This window comes from Phascolarctos cinereus, unplaced genomic scaffold (assembly GCF_003287225.1).
Source record: "Phascolarctos cinereus isolate Bilbo 61053 unplaced genomic scaffold, phaCin_HiC Scaffold_3;HRSCAF=262, whole genome shotgun sequence".
NCBI classification, from domain to species: Eukaryota; Metazoa; Chordata; class Mammalia; order Diprotodontia; family Phascolarctidae; genus Phascolarctos; species Phascolarctos cinereus.
The window spans coordinates 250614766-250632223 of NW_027555736.1; the positions used below are offsets into that span (position 1 = coordinate 250614766).

A 17458-nucleotide genomic window follows, 5' to 3' on the forward strand; every position below is an offset into this window, starting at 1 on the left:
CCTTTGGCAACATGCCTGAAAAATACTTTTCAACCACTTATTACTGGGGATCTACATTCTCCTACCTAACCCAAATCAAGAAGCCCTTAAGATCACAAAGGACTGAAACTTCAACCTCCATGCTGTAACCAAATATTCAAATACCTTCCAACAAAGAACACTCATTAAAAGGTTAGTTAACATTAAAATTAACAAATAGTTTTTATTTTTTGAAATTATTAAGTACATAGCAGTTAGATTTTTTTACAAAATAATGTACATTTTTAAGTGTATCTAATTGAAGTTTCTTGAATGTGGCCTTATTTGATTACAGCCAAATATTAATGTGGCCTTCCAACATGAAAAGATTTCCCACTCCTGCTCTAGGCAACATGAAGATAGAGTTAAATGTAGTACTATTTTTATGTCTCAATAATCATCCTTACAAATGTCATTTAAAAAATAAATCTGCAGGCCTATAGATATGTTCCTTTTCCAGACCATAATAATCCTCTCCTTCAACTACTCTTCAAGTTACTAGTCTAAGAGAGCTCAGCGCTACACCCAAATATACTGCAAGCACCACCTCTCACTCCATCCCACCCCCACACCAATTCCCATAGAAACCTAAGAGAACAGAAGGGAGAGTTAGCTTGAGAAATGCCTTCAAAGCTCGTCACCTGATTTCTTTTAAGATCCGAGATGTTGCCAAGTAAAATTTTTGGTTTAGACCGGCATATGTCTGTGGATCTCTGGGGCTCGCTGAGACGTCTTCAGGAGGTCCTCAAGGCCAAAACTATTTTGATAATAATACTGATATTTTAATGTCTAATACAGTAACTATTTATAGCTATAACCAATATAAACAAAAGCTCTTTGGCAGTGAGAGGGGGTCCTCAATAGTTTTTAAGAGTGTAAAGAGGTCCTAAGATCAAAAAGTTTGAGAACTGATAATTTAGAGGTCCTGGGTGGCTCTTCACTCCCTCACTAGGCTTGGTGGGGGAGAGGAATGCTGGGGAGGGTGGAGAGGACTTTGCTGTCATTTGGGAGTTTTAGGGGGTTTTGGTTTTGGGTTGGCCTTTTAAAGCTCAGCAGACAGCTAAAAGCTGAACCATAGCAGTGTCAGTTGTCCAACTGCCCAAAAATTCTCAAAATTCTCATTGGAGTCATAAGGCTTTAAAAAAAAAACCTTCAAACACAGCATTTTTTTAACCTTCAACATAAACTAAAACTCTGATCCTAAGCTATTTGGCTCAAAGCAGCTCTGCCACCCAAGTGAGTGACAACAGCAAAAACAGCTGGCAGGCCAAAGACTGAACAAGGAAAGGGTCTACAAAGAGGCCGAAAGAGAGTGGCAAGTAAGTACTACACAGAAAAGAGGGCTGATTTAATCCTGAGAATGCAAAGGTAACTCTTTTTTTTTGAGACTAATTCTTTATAGTCATAAAAGGTAAAAAAAAAAAAACTCCTGGAAAATTTAAGGAGATCTTTTTGCTAGACCTAGCTTGGCCAGAATCATTGAAAGGCCTTGAAAAAGTCTTTCTTCTGTGCTCTGGTATCTTCATCAAGGAAAGGCAAGTAAGTTATCTTGGAGCTCCTAAACCCACAAGCACGAGGTTTAAGAAGCAGAAGACTTCTTATGATGTGAATCAGGATAAGATTTCAATGATCTACCATCTTAGATCCTGCTCAGATATAAGTCTTATCTCTTCAACCAGGAATCTGCTCTAAGGGCAGAAGAAGTGTTTTATCTTCTTTTGGTGCACAAGACTTGTTGACTGAATTTGGCTCTAGAGAGAAAGTTGAAAAAAGATGCATCTGTCTAATTTCTTTTTTCCAGGAGTGTGGAATGTTGCATAAGACTTGGTTGATGCATTGTCTGGTTTTGCTAAGCTGACCCCCCCCCAACTTTTAATTCTTTGTTGCAAGGATTTGCTCACAACATAGAAGAGGGATATACTCAGAAATGAAGGTGATATGAAAAGTATCAAAGATATCTGGATTAGCTGAATAACAATCAAAATAAATCTCCACCATTACATTTGGGGCAATATGTGCATTTACATAATGACCCATTCAAATGCCAGCTCATCCATGAAGCCTTCCCTGATTATCCTCGGTCATAAAGTGTCTTTAATTCCCAATCAACATTCAGTGAATAAACATTTATTAAATGCTTACTATGTACCAGGCACACCTCTCTCTTAGGTACTTATCACACTTGAGTTGTATTTCCCATCATTTAGATCCCCTGCTAGATTATAAATTCCCTAACAGCAAGGGTCAATCTTATTCATCATCTGCGGCTCCTCCCCCAGTGTAACAAAATGATCCATACATGGTAGCTGCTTAATCTGTGGTTTTTGACTTGAACCTCCTAGCATCATTTTAGTCTATGAAGTGCTGTCAATTAATCCCAATGATGTGATTTCCTAACCTGAAGTCCATGAACTTTAAAAAAAAAAGTATTTTGATAACTGTGTTTTGTTTTTGGGGAGGCAATCGGGGTTAAGTGACTCGCCCAGGGTCACACAGCGAGTGAGTATCATGTGTCTGAGACCGAATTTGAACTCAGTTCCTCCTGACTCCAGGGCTGGTGCTTTATCCACTGCACCACCTAGCTGTCCCTGAAAACTGTATTTCAATATAATGGTAATCCTACATACTGTATTTTATGAATTTAAAAACATTACTCTGAAAAGGGGTCTATAAGTTTAACTAGATCTCCAAAGAAGCCCAGGGTATACATAAGATTCCCTGCTCTAGGAGGACAGTATTATTTTAAGTACTGGGGTGCTGGCATCATTTTTCCTGTTCGGTGATAGACTTTAAAACGGAGTCATCAATCATATGGAAGCAGAGTCAGAATTCAGCGGTGAGAGTGGGTGCACCAGCACAGGCCAGTGACTGGGGAGGCTGAAACCAAAAAGGCCCCTCACCACTGCACAAAGCTATACTTCGGTCCCCCTTCTCAGTTAGCTACCCTTGCCATATGAGCTTCTAAAGAATTTAACACTGTTCCCCACTGTTGCTAGGCACACAGAGAGCTGCTTGTTACTTTTCCTCTCGAGTGGAATGCATACCCCTACCACTAATCCCCGTCCCTCAACACTGTAGGCCAAAAATAAACACATTTCCCCCCTCCCCCACCAAGAAAAAGGTTTGGAGAGGTTCAGGCCACCCTGAGTTCTTGTTAACAGGATGAGGGGTACTGAAAGGGAAGTATTCAGCCTCTCAGACCCAAGTGCACTGCTCAATAATCTTTCTAAAACAGGTTTTGAAATTTGGCCCAGGAGAAGAGCTGAAAAAATGCACCATCTTCCCTTTGTTGCTAAGGCAGGGGACGATGGATGAAAGGTCTGTACTTAAGACTACTCAGGTGAAGCACGGCTTGGTTTTATTGAAATGCTTTAAACTTTTAAAATCTTGGTTACAAGGGACAGCTTCTAGGAGGGGCAACAGTGTGTCCAGTAACAAATGTGACATAAAACTCCAAACAGCATCCATGCGTATTTTTTTTATAAAGCAGGTCTCCACGAACATGATTCCAAGGATCGCATGAGATGATAAGGAAGGCCAAACTAAATGTGTCTCCATGCATTGGGACACACTAGGTGACCCAGGGGACAGAGTGCAGAGCCTGGAGTCAGGAAGACTCATCTCTCCCTGAGTTCAAATCTGGACTCAGACACGTACAAGCTGTGTGACCTTGGGCAAATCACTTATCCCTGTTTGCCTCAGTTTCTTCATCTGTAAAATGAGCTATCGAAGGAAATGGCAAATCGCTGCAGTATCTTTGCCAAGAAAACTCCAAATGGGATCGTGAGGCGTAAATGACGTCTCAACAACAACAAATATGAACTCGCAAAATCATAAATTTAGAGCTGAAAGGGACCATAGGGGCCATTTACTTCAATGGTCAATAAGTAGCTATTAAGTGCCCTACTACATGACAAGTTTAGGCTCTGAAGTTGGTTGTTATGGGTCAGCCAGGTTTGAACAAGGGCAAGTGGAAAGTCTGGTATCGAAGGTAAGAGCAAACCAGCTGTGAGCACATAGGACCCACTTGCACAAAGGCAGAAGGCAGCCCCTGCCCTCAAGGAGCTCCACAATCTAAAGGTGGAGGTGACAAGCAAACAAATACGCACAAACAAGCCATAGAGAGGATAAATAAGAAATACAACAGAGAAGGAACTAGAATAAAGAGGAAACTGAAAGTAATTTGCTGATGGATGGAAAGAAGGAAGACTTTTGAAGTACCGATTACATGCCAGCCACTGTGTTAAGAAGCACTTTACAAATATCTCATTTGATCCATGCAACTCCAGAGGTAGATGCTATTATTATCTCCATTTTACAGAAGAGGAAAATAAGGCACAGAGAGGTTAAGTGACTTGCCTAGGATCACACAGCTAGTGAAAGTCTAAGAATGAATTTGAAGTCAGGTTTCCTGACTCCAAACCCAGAACCGTAACCATTGTGTCCCTCCAATGAAGCTATTCAGAAGCTCGAGTTCCTCTGCTCTAGTAAAAAGTGGTAAGAATTAAGGTAGTATCTCAACCTATATCCTCTGATCCCAAAAAATTAGTGTTCTGTACAATATAACCTCTCTCTGCAAATATTCTTGGGTAATTGCAAGCCAAATTTGTAAATGAGGATGATAAAGAAGATATAGATAGACAGATAGATAGATACACACACACACACACACACACATATATAGGATTTAAAATTTACAAGATGCTTTATAAATATGACATTTTTTTCCTCACAACAATGCTGGAAGGCAAGAATAAGTTATCCCCATTTTACAGATGAGGAAACTGAGGCAAACAGAAGTTTAAGTGACTTTCCCAGAGTCACACAAGCTACTAAGTGTCCTTCTGAAGATGAATTTCAAGTCAGTTCTTCCTGACTCCAGGTCCACTACCCTACCCACACTACACCATCTAGCTGCCTTAAAAATCATATACTACTTTAATGAAACATAAAGTACATTATAGAAACAGAATGCTTTCCTCACAGCACTGGGAAATAAGCAGTCCAAAAGAGATTCTGCTAACCTCTTTATTAATATTTTAAGTGCTTAATAAATGTTTGTTCTCTTCTCCCCCACCCATTCCCCTATCAGTGCATTTCCACTTTATAAATGAGCCAATTAGGATTCAGAGAGTGAGCTGAGTGACCTGTCCATAATCAGTAATTGTCCAGGGCTCTAGATCCCTGGACCCAGCATTCTTTTCGTTCTGTCCTATCTCTCTCACCACTAAAGCCATCGCCTCTCCCTTACCCAGTCTTCTTTTCGAGCAACTAATCTTTATGTTTCCTCCAGCCTCTAAATTCCATAGTCTTGGGCAGGCACAGTAGGGGGATTTGTAAGTAGGAACTCAGAGAAAACACATTAAGGCCTTCCTCTTGTCTCTCCCCACCTGGACTGTGAAAGAAGTTTATTGGAGAATCTGAAGTTGAATCGTGAAGTGGATGCAAATTTCAGTCTGAAAAGAGCTGGAAACCTGATTTTCTTGGGACATATTCAATAACTGGGCCCCCATCCAAAAGGGCTGGCATCAGCCACCTCTTTAACCTCACTAAAGACTGAAAATTCTCCTCAATCATTGACAAAAGAATGTATTATTAAGGGGAAACTAGGCTGTTGGGTGACATCTCCCTGGGGATCCCCACCCCAGCCCACAAACTGTCTAGTAATACCACCATCAGAAAGGAAATATGAAATGAGAGCCACAGGTCTGATTTGGTAGGATAGGCTAAGGCAGGGGTGGGGAACCTTCGGCCTCCAGGCCACACGTGGCCCTCTAGGTCCTCAAGTGTGGCCCTTTGACTGAATCCAAACTTCATAGAACAAATCCCCTTAGTAAAAGGATTTGTTCTGTAAAACTTAGACTCAATCAAAAGGCAGTGCCCAAGGACCTGGAAGGCCACATGCTCCAAGGTTCCCCACCCCTGGGCTAAAGGAATAGACTCAGTTGTGTTCCACCTCCCTTACAAACGTCATTTGCAGGACTAAGCTCCATTTAATAGGTGGCAGGCGAGCCAAAGGCAAAGTCAGCTGTTCCCCCGGAAGGTATTTGATTATTCGTTTTACTCCCCATTGCCCCTTTTGTTGTAGTAGAGTCAAAAAACGACTCTTCTAAACCCCATTTAGGGTTGTCTTGGCAAAGATACTAGAGTAGTTTGCCATTTCCTTCTCTAGCTCATTTTAAGATTGAAGAAACTGAGGCAAACAGGGTTAAATGACTTGCCCAGGGTCACACAGCTATTAAGTGTCTGAGGCCAGATTTGAACTCCCTTCAACCAAGCAGATCCTGAAAATATTTACACTCTGTCTGCCAGGTATCTCCCCATTCAAGGCAAGAGACGAAGCCAGTGGGCTCACCACCCACTCTGAGGACAGGGTGACCAGGAATAGGGGGCAAGATGTCAAATTTCCCAGGTGAGGCCCTCAGGCCAGCACCCCCATTTTAATTCAATAGCACTGTCTTCCAGGGCACTTTCCCTATCCCTAAGTCTCCTACCCAGGTTAACCTGTGTAGGAAGTGCTGGCTTGTCTGGCATGAAACTTATTTCAAGTTATTAAAAAAAAAATCACTGTGGTACTTGACAACAGCAACCTGTACCAGAAGCCAAGCCTGACCTCCTGTATAGGTAAAAAATAAGTATTGTGGTGGGGGAAGGGACACAGAGAGAGCAAAAACAATAGGTGGGAAGAGAAAAAACAGGAGCGGTGCTCAACAGGCTTCAGCAATCAGCCTGCAGGGAGAAAACCAGGGGGAGGCATACTTGGGAGAGAGCTCCAGCACCCACACGGGTTACTCATCACTTTGCCTGAATTCCCTTTCCCACCCTCTTATTCTCTCTCTCACATACACCCCCACAAGAACCAGCAGGGAAAGGTGAGTCTTTTCCAACATGTTTTCCTCTAAGCGATTTGATAACTTTCCACAAACCCTTTTCCTTTTTCAAGGCTAAGCTCAAGTCCCATTTCCACCAGGACTCTGCAGTCTTATCTTTCACTGCTTCTTACCCTTCCCAGTTCCCAGGACTCCTCCGGTGCCTTCCCATCCCTGGGCCTTTGTTCACAGAGTTCTCCAGAGCAGGAATGCCTCACCTTATTCTATCCTCACTCTTCCTTCCACACTCTCCACCTAATGAAAGCTTTCCCTGATTCCTCCAGTTAGAAATGTTCTTTCCTTCCTGAAACTCATTCTTTGTTGCACACGTGTTTGATTTTTTAAATATATAATTACTTACATAGGTCCTATCTCCCTCTTCTGTAGACTTTCTTGTTGATGAGAGCAGGAACCGCATTTTATTAACTCTTCTAGGTCCCCTAGCAATATTGGGTAGAAGACAGAGGATTGTCCTCCCAGAATCAGAAAAACCTGGATTCAAGTCTAGGCCTCTGACACATCCTAGCTATATGACTTGGGGCAAAACGCTTAACCCCAATTGCCTTTAAAAAAAAAAAGGACCATATTGCAGAACTTACACCAAGAAAATCACAAGTGTGTGTGTGTATGGAAAAAGAGGAAGAATTGGTCATCTGCCCTAGCAAAGGGCAGGTATTTGATAAATGTTTGTGGACCAGAATTTTCCAGTCACCCTAAAACACTGTGATTTCTGTTCTCTGAACATCTCCAGCACTACCACCCCTTCACTTGCTATTTTATTACTTACTGTCTTGTAGTGTTAATTATCTTTGTGCCCTAGTCTTAGAAAAGCTTCCTTGAAAATTAGGGAAAGGGAAGCTAGAACCCTAATCAGACATTTACTCCTCAGCCTACAACAAGGGGAAGATTTTTACATTAAGAGACATGTCTGTCTCCCTGCCTCTCTCCAGGGTCTCAGGCATATACCACTGCCACCTCCCACCTCTGTCCCCCAAAACTCACTAGAAAGGTCAGCTTTAACAAAATTATTTCCCCCAAGTCTCCTTTAAAAAGCTGATGAGCAAATACATCTAAATATTTTGCAAACTTTAAAGGATTATATAAAGTTATTATTATTATTATTATTATTATTATTATTATTATTATTTTACTGATGCCAAATGAGCTTATTAAGACTCTAAAAAAAAATTCACCATAGTCCTGGCAGCAAAAATTTTTCTTCAGCCACTCTTCAAAATCTGGTTCTTCTCCCAAGTGCTGTCAGGATAGTAATACCACCTAGCTAGCCCCCAAACAGCTAACCCTGGATCAGCAGGCCCTCTGTTGTTTGTCTGAGCACAGATGGTGTCCAGCGCTCATCTGTCATCAGGAATAACATCTTCCATCTCACACTAGTCAATCCAAGTAAAAAAGACACAGGGAACCTCAGAAATCTTGACACCTGTACCCAGGCTCTGAAACCTGGACAAATCTTCAGTTGGTTTTAGGTAAGGATTTTGAAAAGGAAGGAGTTACTGAGCAAAGTCCATAAGGGATTCATTGGATTTACAGCTGGAAGGAACCTTAAGAGCTCATTTAGTGCCCAAAACCATTAATCTGTAGCAGTCAGGATTGGAACTCAGATCTTCCAAGTGAGTACTCTTCCCACCACCGCAAAGTGACAATGAAGGAATAAAGATTGTCTACAAAGGGCTTGAGAGAAAACACTTGACAATTTAACTTTTGAGGCAGGACCCTGATTAAATATGTTGAATTTATTTTAAGGAAATTCCTATCAGTTAACAAGGATTGCTTACATTTCTATAGTGCTTTAGCATTTTCATATGCATGTCACTGGATCAGCAATTAGTTATAATTACTGGAATTAGCAACAATACTAAGATAATTAGCTCTTTAACACTGTATTATCATCTTATCTTCATCCTGAATTTTCTGTGAAGAGGCAAGAAAGAAAACATTATATCTGTTGAATTTTTATCAACATCTCCATTTTGTAGATGAGGTCACTCAAAATAGTGAAGTGATTCAACCAAAAACGAGGTGAGCATAAGTAAGCCCCAACCCTGGCTTCCCCAAACCTATTGGCTACTAAGAATGCCAATTTCTATGACAGTTCCAAAGACTCTTAAACTGGAGGACAGAAAAACTCTGCATATCCCATTTAAATGGGAAACCAGAAAAATGGGGCAATGGTAAGCCAGTGCTAAGTCAAACCTTCTGGGTTCAAATCCCAGCTATCATTTTTATTACCTGTGTGATCTCATGCAAATCACTTCATCCCTCTAGCACTATTTCCTCATCTATAAAATGAAGGCATTGAAAGAGATGGCCTCCGAGATGGGATGGCCCCTGGTGATCCTAAGCTGATGATCCTAAGAGCAGGAGGTAACAGCTATGGGCTTCAACTCCAACTAGAAGAGGCCACCTCTAAAAGTAAAAGCAGTTGCCCTGTACTTGGACTATATTGGCACACACTTGAGAGCAATAGGAAAAGAGGTAGCTAGGGGTTCTTTCAGCTTATGGAAATAATGTCACCTAAGACAACAAACTAATTCAGTTCATCTTTTTTTCATACCCACGATACCCCTGCTTGGCATCACTGGAAGATGAGATAAGTTTCATTTCTCACACAGGACAACAATTTCTTGAATGTCTAAGTTAAGTAGATGAGTGGAGGACCCTGCCCAGTTCCCAGAGGGTGCTGTTGTAGAATTACTCTGTCTAGCCACATTCATCTTTAGGGGCAACTAGGTGGTATAGTGGAGACAGCACTGGACCTGGAGGAGGTAGGAAGACCTGAGTTCAAATCCTGCCTCAGATGCTTACTTACTAGCTGTGTGATCTTAGACAAGTAACTTAATCTCTGACTGCCTCAGTTTCCTTTTCTGTAAAATGGAGATAAGAGCACCTTTCAGGATTGTTATTAGGATAAATGAGACAATGTTTGTAAAGTGTTTTGCAAACCTTAAAAAATATTAGATTTCCCAGGTCAATATGAGTTTTGGACTTGGAGTCAGAAGAGCTGTGTCCAAATCCTACCTCTTCTACTTCCTATCTTTTTAAAAAAATATTGGTTTAGTCTTGGTCAGTCACTTCATATGTTCTTCATCTTATAAAGTGAGGGAATTTGACCAAGGTCTCCTAAAACTCTAAATCAATCATCTCCTAATCGTCATTCATCTGCCACTTTGATACATGGCCAAAAAGGAGGTTTCATTACAGTTAGAGAGGTAAAAGTGGTGTGGTTTTCTCACTGTCCAGAAAATGAGCCTTCAACAGCCTTTCATCCCTTCAGTAACCAGGGAGGATGAGGAAGCTCGCTAAAGATAAAGTGGTTAATTATCACCTGCTTAGAGCTTGCTGGAGTCCCTTCACCAGAGTCTCAGTTTCTAAATTTACTCAACAAATATTTATTACTATTGACTAGATTTAATGTTCTCTATGAGGTGCAACATAGGTGAAAAGATGAATAAATTAAAAGTCCCTGATCATAGGGAACTTACTCACAACCTAGTGAAAATACAAATCATATACCCAATAGCAACTCTTATTTATTAAACACTTTTAAGGGGAAGCTAGGTGGCACAGTGGATGGAACACCAGCCCTGGAGTCAGGAGGACCTGAGTTCAGATCGGTCTCAGACCAGATTTGGGGGGGAAAAGGGTTTTCTGCACAACAAGCTTATAAGGCAGGTAAAACAAGTATTATTATCCCCATTTTGCAAAGGGGTAAACTGAAGCCCAGAAAGATGAAAGTAACTTATCTCAACCATGGTCAGATTCAAAGCTGGGATTTGAACCCACATCTGCTGCTTCCTGGTCTAATGTCCTTTCTGCTCCACCCACACTGCCTGCCCCATCTTCACTGCCTACCTGTGTAGTGTAAGGACAGGCTGTTACAAGGTCCAAGGAAGGGTGACATCAGATTTAATAATACTGATGGGGATCTGGGAAAGCCTCAAGCAGGCCATGACATTTCAGCTGGGTCTCAAAGAACAGACAGGATTTGGGCAGGTGGAAAGTAGACAATTTGAAGAATTATGTACCTGGAGGTAATGAGAAGCAATTGATGAACTGTGGTACCTTAAGTCTCTGAAGACACAAAGAGCTATAAAAATGCTCAGGATAATTAATCATATCCTAGCCTGTTTATCAAAAGGCAATTTCCTTATCTCCCATCCCCTGCATTCCTATCCCTGCTAGGAATTCCTGATTCCCTTCATCACCTGTATATCATCCCCCATTTTCCTCTGGGGGAAGTCATCCCTTGTTCATGCATCAATTTTATCATTCACCCACGAACAGTATGGGATGGAGTATTTGTGGAAGGCAGGATTTACCAAATAACTCATAATATTAAATAATCTGCATTTATAAAAAGCTTCATTTTTTAAAAACTTTCATACATTCATATATTATTTCATTTGCTCACCACAACAATTCTGAGGTCAACAAGGTAGATGTATTGCCTCTAATTTACAAATGATGAAATCAAGACTCAGAAAACTTAGTAGTGACTTAACCATGGTCACATGACTTTATAAAAAGACCAAATAAGCCTAGAATGCGGATCTCTGATCTCTTGTCCAGTAGCTTTTTCCATTATATCATACTGCCTCCATCACAGTCTCTAGCAAGACAAATCAGGGGTCTTGCCACCTCCAGATTTTCACTGTTGTTGGAGATCTTCCACCTCCTGCCTTTTTTCCTTAAACAGACTCGGTACAAGTGGGTCCTATGTACTCACAGCTGGTTTGTTCTTACCTTCGACACCAAACTTTCCACTTGTCCTTGTTCAAACCTGGCTGACCCATAACAACCAACTTCAGAGCCTAAAACCAGGGGTTCTTGAGGACCATAAACTTTTTAAAAAATACTTTAAAGACTGTATTTCAAGATTCTTCATAATCCTGTTTTATTTTATGCCTTTATTATGAGAAGAGGTCCATAAGCTTTACCTGCCAAAGGGATCAAAGACATAAAAAAGGTTAAGAACCCTTGATCTAAACAAATGTTTTGGCTCTTCCCTTTCATTCTCTTTCCTCTAGGGCTGCCCAATAATTTCAGGACATTTGTGTATCTTTTCTCCCCTAACTATATTTTCAGTCCTGCAGCGAGTGAGTGGACTGAGTCTCTCTGTAAAGTCTATGCACACAGTAGGTGTCAACAAAGTATTATAACAGGAGCAAACAGCAACCCCACATTCATATGAGCTCATACACATTTTCCCTGGACCACACCTCCTAGCATTCTCCCACCCCCAAAACGAAACCAAATTCCAACCTCTAAGAAGCTTCACTAAAAGGAAACCTGTCTTTAGCACTTAAAAATTACCCCCCTCTGAGGGCAGGCACAATAAAGTTGGAGCTGTAAACTGGTCTAACCATTCCGGAATACAATTTGGAATCATACCCAAAAAGCCACTAAACTGCACATGTTCTGTATAACCCAATGATACCACTACTAAATAGATATCCCAAGAATGTCAAAGACAGAGGGAAAGGTCCCACAGATACAAAAATAATTACTGCATCATTTTTTGTGGTAGCAAAAGAACTGGAAATGAAGGAATCACTTACCAAGTGGGCGAACAGATTATAGAATCATAGATTTAGTATTGGAAGGGACCTTAGAGGTCACGTAGTCAGATGAAGAAACAGAAGTCCAAATAGCATAACTTGCCCAAGGTAATAGTGGCAGTGAATGGCAGGCCCAGGATTATAATATGAATCTCCTGGGACTCCTAGTTCAGGGCTCTTTCACCACATAAATTATGGTATATGAATGTTAAGGAATATGTGTACCCTAAGAAATGATGAATATGAAAAGTTTAGAGAAACTTGAGAAAATGTGCATGAACAGATATGTATTGAAATAAGCAAAACCAAGGGATCGATTAACACGATGACAATAGTAATATAAAAAAAATTCAGAATTCTTATGAAGTAACTAGTCACGATTTCAAAAGAATGATGTTGAATCACGCCTCCTAGCAAAGAGGTGGTGGGGTCTCATTGGAGAACGAAACATACCTATTTTCACACATGGTTAATGTGTTATCTTTCTTGACTATACAAGAGAGGGCCATCAATGGGAATAGAGGGATATGTGTTTGGGTTTGTTTTTTTAAGATCAATAAAACAGCACCAAAAAAATTTTCCTCTCAATTCCCAACTAGTCCGGGAAAATAAGCCTATTTTTAATATGGCCACATTTGCCCTCTGACTCCCCCACATTTATCCCCTTTCTAAAGTGCATGTGGGCAGTAGGGTGGGGTGCTGGAGAAGGTGGTTAAATGACTTAGTTACATTACAAAGGAGTGGGGGGGGGCAGTAGAAAATGAAGTCTACTGAAGACTATATATGGCAGAGAACGGGGAGCAAGCCAGACACTCCCAGGCCCCAAGGTTGCCACATTTGTAGGAAGCAGTGAGCCAAGCCTTTAGCGTATGTGTTTTAAATTACCTTTGATTGTCTGATGAAGTGACTAAAAGGGAAATGTTTCAGGGCTTAGGATTCCAGAGTGAGCTAATACAGGATGCCTTTGGCTGAAGGTGGGGGGGAGGGAGTTCAGCTGGCTCGAGCCCACCCCCCCCATTCCTTTTAAGTTTAAAAAAGGGAATGAACGTTACCATTTTTGGACATGAGCGTTCTCCTTCTAGCCCAGCCCTAAAACCGCACTATCCTCCCCATTCGGAAGATCAGCTGGAATTGGGGGAATGGGAAGTGGGGGAGGAGTCCGAGGGAAGGAGTGGGGTGGTGGCCAAAGGGAGGCGGGAGTCGTGAGTTTGCAAAGGCAAGACCGTCGGCGAGGTAGCACGCCCCGGAGACCTGGGATGTCCAAGGGAGGCAGCCCAACTAGCTTCCTGGGTCCCGCTCGCACGGTGGAGTTCCGACAGTGGTGGGGGGTGGGGGCGGGGAAGGAGAGCCTTCCGGCTCCAAATCACCTTTTCAGCCAGTCCTGACTCCCTGACCTCGTGGTGTCGAGTCTAGACGCGCTAGAGCTCACACGCGATTTGGGCACACAGTAGGGCTCTCCATAAAGATGCTTGAGAAACCAATATTTATCTGCACTTCCTCCTCGGAGCCCAGGGGCCAAGAACCTTAGGAATTCCTAGGGATTCACCCTTCCCCCAAGAACGGGGAGAAGGGGGAGGGGGTAAAGGTAGGGTAGGAAAGGGATGGTGAGAGACAGAAGCAGGTACAAATACTAAGTAGATAGAAGTCCCTGGGTTGCTAACCGCAAAAGGGAACTTCTCCCTACCCTGAATTGGGCAATACAACGGTCTGATTTTCCTCATTCCACCCCCTTAGAGAATCTCCAAGCTACCTTTCCTTTTTTTTTTTTTGGCCTCTTGTTTAAGAAGAGTCGAAAAACCGATCCGAGCTAACACAGCCGGTCCCCGTTTTCCTCCCACCCACCCCACATCACGAAGACACAAGCACAGCCACCTCCTACACGCTCTCGGGGAGAGACCCTAAAGCGAGTCCGCCGCTCCCCCTCCCTCCCTCCCTACCCACCCACTCCTGCCAGCTCGGGGGTCGGAGCTACGTGGGCCGCTGTGCTGGCGGATCCGGGGGAGTTGGTGGGAAGCAGCGGACGGGGGCAGGAGAGGAGGCTGGCACGCAGCTACAGCTGCGCCCTTAAGATGATATACCCCCAGGTACGGAGCAGAGGGCAAGCAAAGGAAACCAAACAGCCGCTGAACGCCATATGGAAGAGACGCACAGGGGGCGAGAGAAGGAGAATGGGGAAGGGGGAATGGATCTTTTCAACCACCGATGTTGGTGGTGTACTCGGCCTGAGCTCAGCGCGCCCACCCCCAACCCACGTCTCTTCCCAATACTCCCGGGCCTTCCAGACTCGAGCTAGGGGGCGGGGACGCCTGGATCCGGGTCACAACAGGAAAGCTGCCCGCTAATCGGCCTCATCTCCCCCTGCAACCCAACCCTCGCCCCTCAAGATTGCAGCTCCCTCCACGTTTTCTACTCGAGTGCACACTGGGGAAGCGAAATTTACAGAAGCACCGGGGAAGCCCAACCCAGACAGCACCTCCTCCACTACCACCCATCCACCCACCCACCCCCCTTTTCCTGCTAAATGCCTGAAACCCAACACTCCAATCAATCCTTTAGCGCCCCTGCAAGCCTTGGCTGGTGCCCTCCCACGGCTCGCCGCGGACTCTTCCTGGGATGCAGGGGCTAGGGAGGGCGGCGATCACATCAGCAGGGAGCGGACTGGGGGAGGATGGAGAGGACGGTGGTTGGCTTTGCTCACCTTTCTTTGCTGCTTCTCCCAGGCGGGGTCAAGGAGCAAGTCTCTGTCCCAGTCCTCTTCCGGCTGCATGTAGTCGTTGGTCTGTTGGGAATCATAATGATCCATGGTCGAATTCGCGTCCTTGGGTTTCGTCCTCCACCTTCTTTCCAGGCTGTGGCTACTGCCACAGTGTGAGTGGGTTTGGGCTGGTCGGGTGAACTCCCCTCCGCCTGGCTACAGCGCGGCTAGTGAGGAGCAGAGAGAAGGGCTGGCTACAGGGGGCGGGGGAGGGGGGCGGGAAGAGGCAGCAGCGGCTACGAAGGCAGCTCCCTCAATACCTGAGCTCAAACCTAATCTTCGCGCACACGCAGCCGGAGGGAGAGGAGGAGCGCTGCCGAGGAGCGGGCAAAGCCCTCCCAAACAGCTTGATTGGCTAATCTGAGTAGCCCAAACTTCCCATCGTCGCCTCTCATTGGGGCTTCCTGATGTCCCTCAGCCTCACAAGTGCTGATATAGGTTGATTTGGGCGAATAACTCCCTCTCCTCTCCTCCTCACCCTCCTTTCCCTATTCCCTCTCTTTCCCCCTCCCTCTTTTTCTCCTAACATCTCCCTCACTCTTCCCTCTTCTCCCTGCCCCCTTCCTCTAACCCCCAACCCTCCCTTTCTCTCTTCTTTACTCCCTCCCTTCTTCAGCACGTTTGATACTAACAACAAGCCTGTGAATTGGGTAGATAACTGGTAAAGCGAGAAGCAGGGCTTTTTGACTTCCGGGAAAGTGCTCTTCCTACTCGAGTCAAGTTAAGTCAGGCGAGCGCCTGCTCTGTGCCAGGCAGAGTGGTTGCTCTGGCGATACCGAGAGAGGCAAAAGCAGTCCCTGAGCTCAAAGAGACTCAGTCTGATGGGGGAGACAGCATACAAACAACTATGTCTAAACAAGCAATATACAATGTAAATGGCAAGTCATCTCAGAAGGCATTAGCTTTAAAGGGGAATTGGAAAGGCTTTAGCAGAAGGTGAGATATTACCATGATACTGCCCTCCCTCCCACCCCCAGCACCATTTGCAGCAACAATTCCCTGCCCGGCCACTCTTGATGATTTCTCTGTCACTTTATTCCTCAGCAGAGCTTTATTAGGGAACGGGGAAGAACCGGGGTACATCGGACCAACCATTTTCCCTCGGATATGTGCTTCCCTTGCTTTCTCTTCACTCTTTTAGAATAAGCTATTAACTTCTCACCTTGCTTCTCGAGATAAGTTTCTTCAGGGTAAGGACTTTGTTGATTAACTGACTGGTTTGTCGAATTACTGTACTTTCTCATACTATCCAGTCCATGTTTCCTGGATGCCAACTGAGTTGTTACTGTGTACTGGCCTAGGAGAAAGTTAGCTCAAGAAAGTGTTGATCCAATTAAAACTGCAGAGGGAAATGAGTTTCAGAGAAGATCCTGAGTCCTAATTCTGGATTGATCGCATAGTCTTTTGCTGTTATTGATATTTTGTCTTTCATCCCATTCATTTTGGAACATATCCCTTCCCTCCCTCAGTCTCCTACCCAATAATCTATTGGCTCTTAACGAAGATTTAAAAAGTAGGAGAAAGAGCAATTCAACAAAACCACCCAACACAACCATTTCAACTAACATTATACCTACTTTTCCACACCCAACTCCTCCACCTCTACAAGGAAGGAATGGAGGTGCATTTTTTTCAATTCTTCTCCAGGGCCAAGGTCGGTTGTGATAATTACTAAACATTCCACTTTATTTTGTGGCTCTTTCCATTTGCATTGCCATAGTCTGAGTATGTTGTTTTTCTGATTCTGCATTAGTAATCAGAAATCCACTGTTGCCTTGAAGTCATATTCATCATTTTTTTTATGGTACGGTGATATCCCCTTACATTCAGATTCAACAATTTGTTTTATCTAGTCCCCAATCAGTGGTGCCCCCAGAAGTTTAAAACTGAAAGCGATGAGACCCCTAAGCTTTGTACAATTCATTCTAAAAATGACACTTCCCCAGGAGCCTGCTATCCTGAGACTGTTACAGTGACCTTTGAAGGAAGGAATTTCCTCAGAGGAAGAGACCTAGTTTCTAGTTCTTCCAGTATCATATATGGTCTGGAGGAAGAGAAAGTACCTTACATTCCAAAGAGAGTTAGGAATGTTGCAACTATACATATATGTGTAGTTGCTACTCTTATGATTATTCTTAAATTGCATCTCCTATTTCTGGGTTGTGTTACAAAATTGTCTTGGACCTTTATACAAAAATTAGCCCAGCACCAGAGATTACCAGGTTATTTCCTAATCA

General features: G+C 43.4%; 1 protein-coding gene and 1 long non-coding RNA gene across 5 annotated transcripts in view; one reads left to right on the forward strand and one right to left on the reverse strand.

The window, feature by feature from the left end:
• Positions 1–15502, reverse strand: part of ACTN1 (actinin alpha 1) — a 124610-nt gene extending 109108 nt beyond the window's left edge. For 2 of the 4 annotated variants that reach the window (XM_021004845.2, XM_021004843.2), the window contains exon 1: positions 15165–15502. In XM_021004845.2, coding sequence (XP_020860504.1) covers positions 15165–15269 — 105 coding nt within the window. In that variant the 5' untranslated portion in view covers positions 15270–15502. Of the gene's footprint in view, positions 1–659; positions 680–15164 lie in introns of those variants that run through there. The other 2 variants (XM_021004844.2, XM_078151554.1) reach the window with 2 other exon arrangements.
• LOC144456369 (uncharacterized) overlaps positions 1095–17458 on the forward strand; it is a 90354-nt gene continuing 73990 nt past the window's right edge. The window contains exon 1 of the long non-coding RNA XR_013485475.1: positions 1095–1337. This is a non-coding gene — a long non-coding RNA (uncharacterized LOC144456369). The remainder of the gene's footprint in view (positions 1338–17458) is intronic.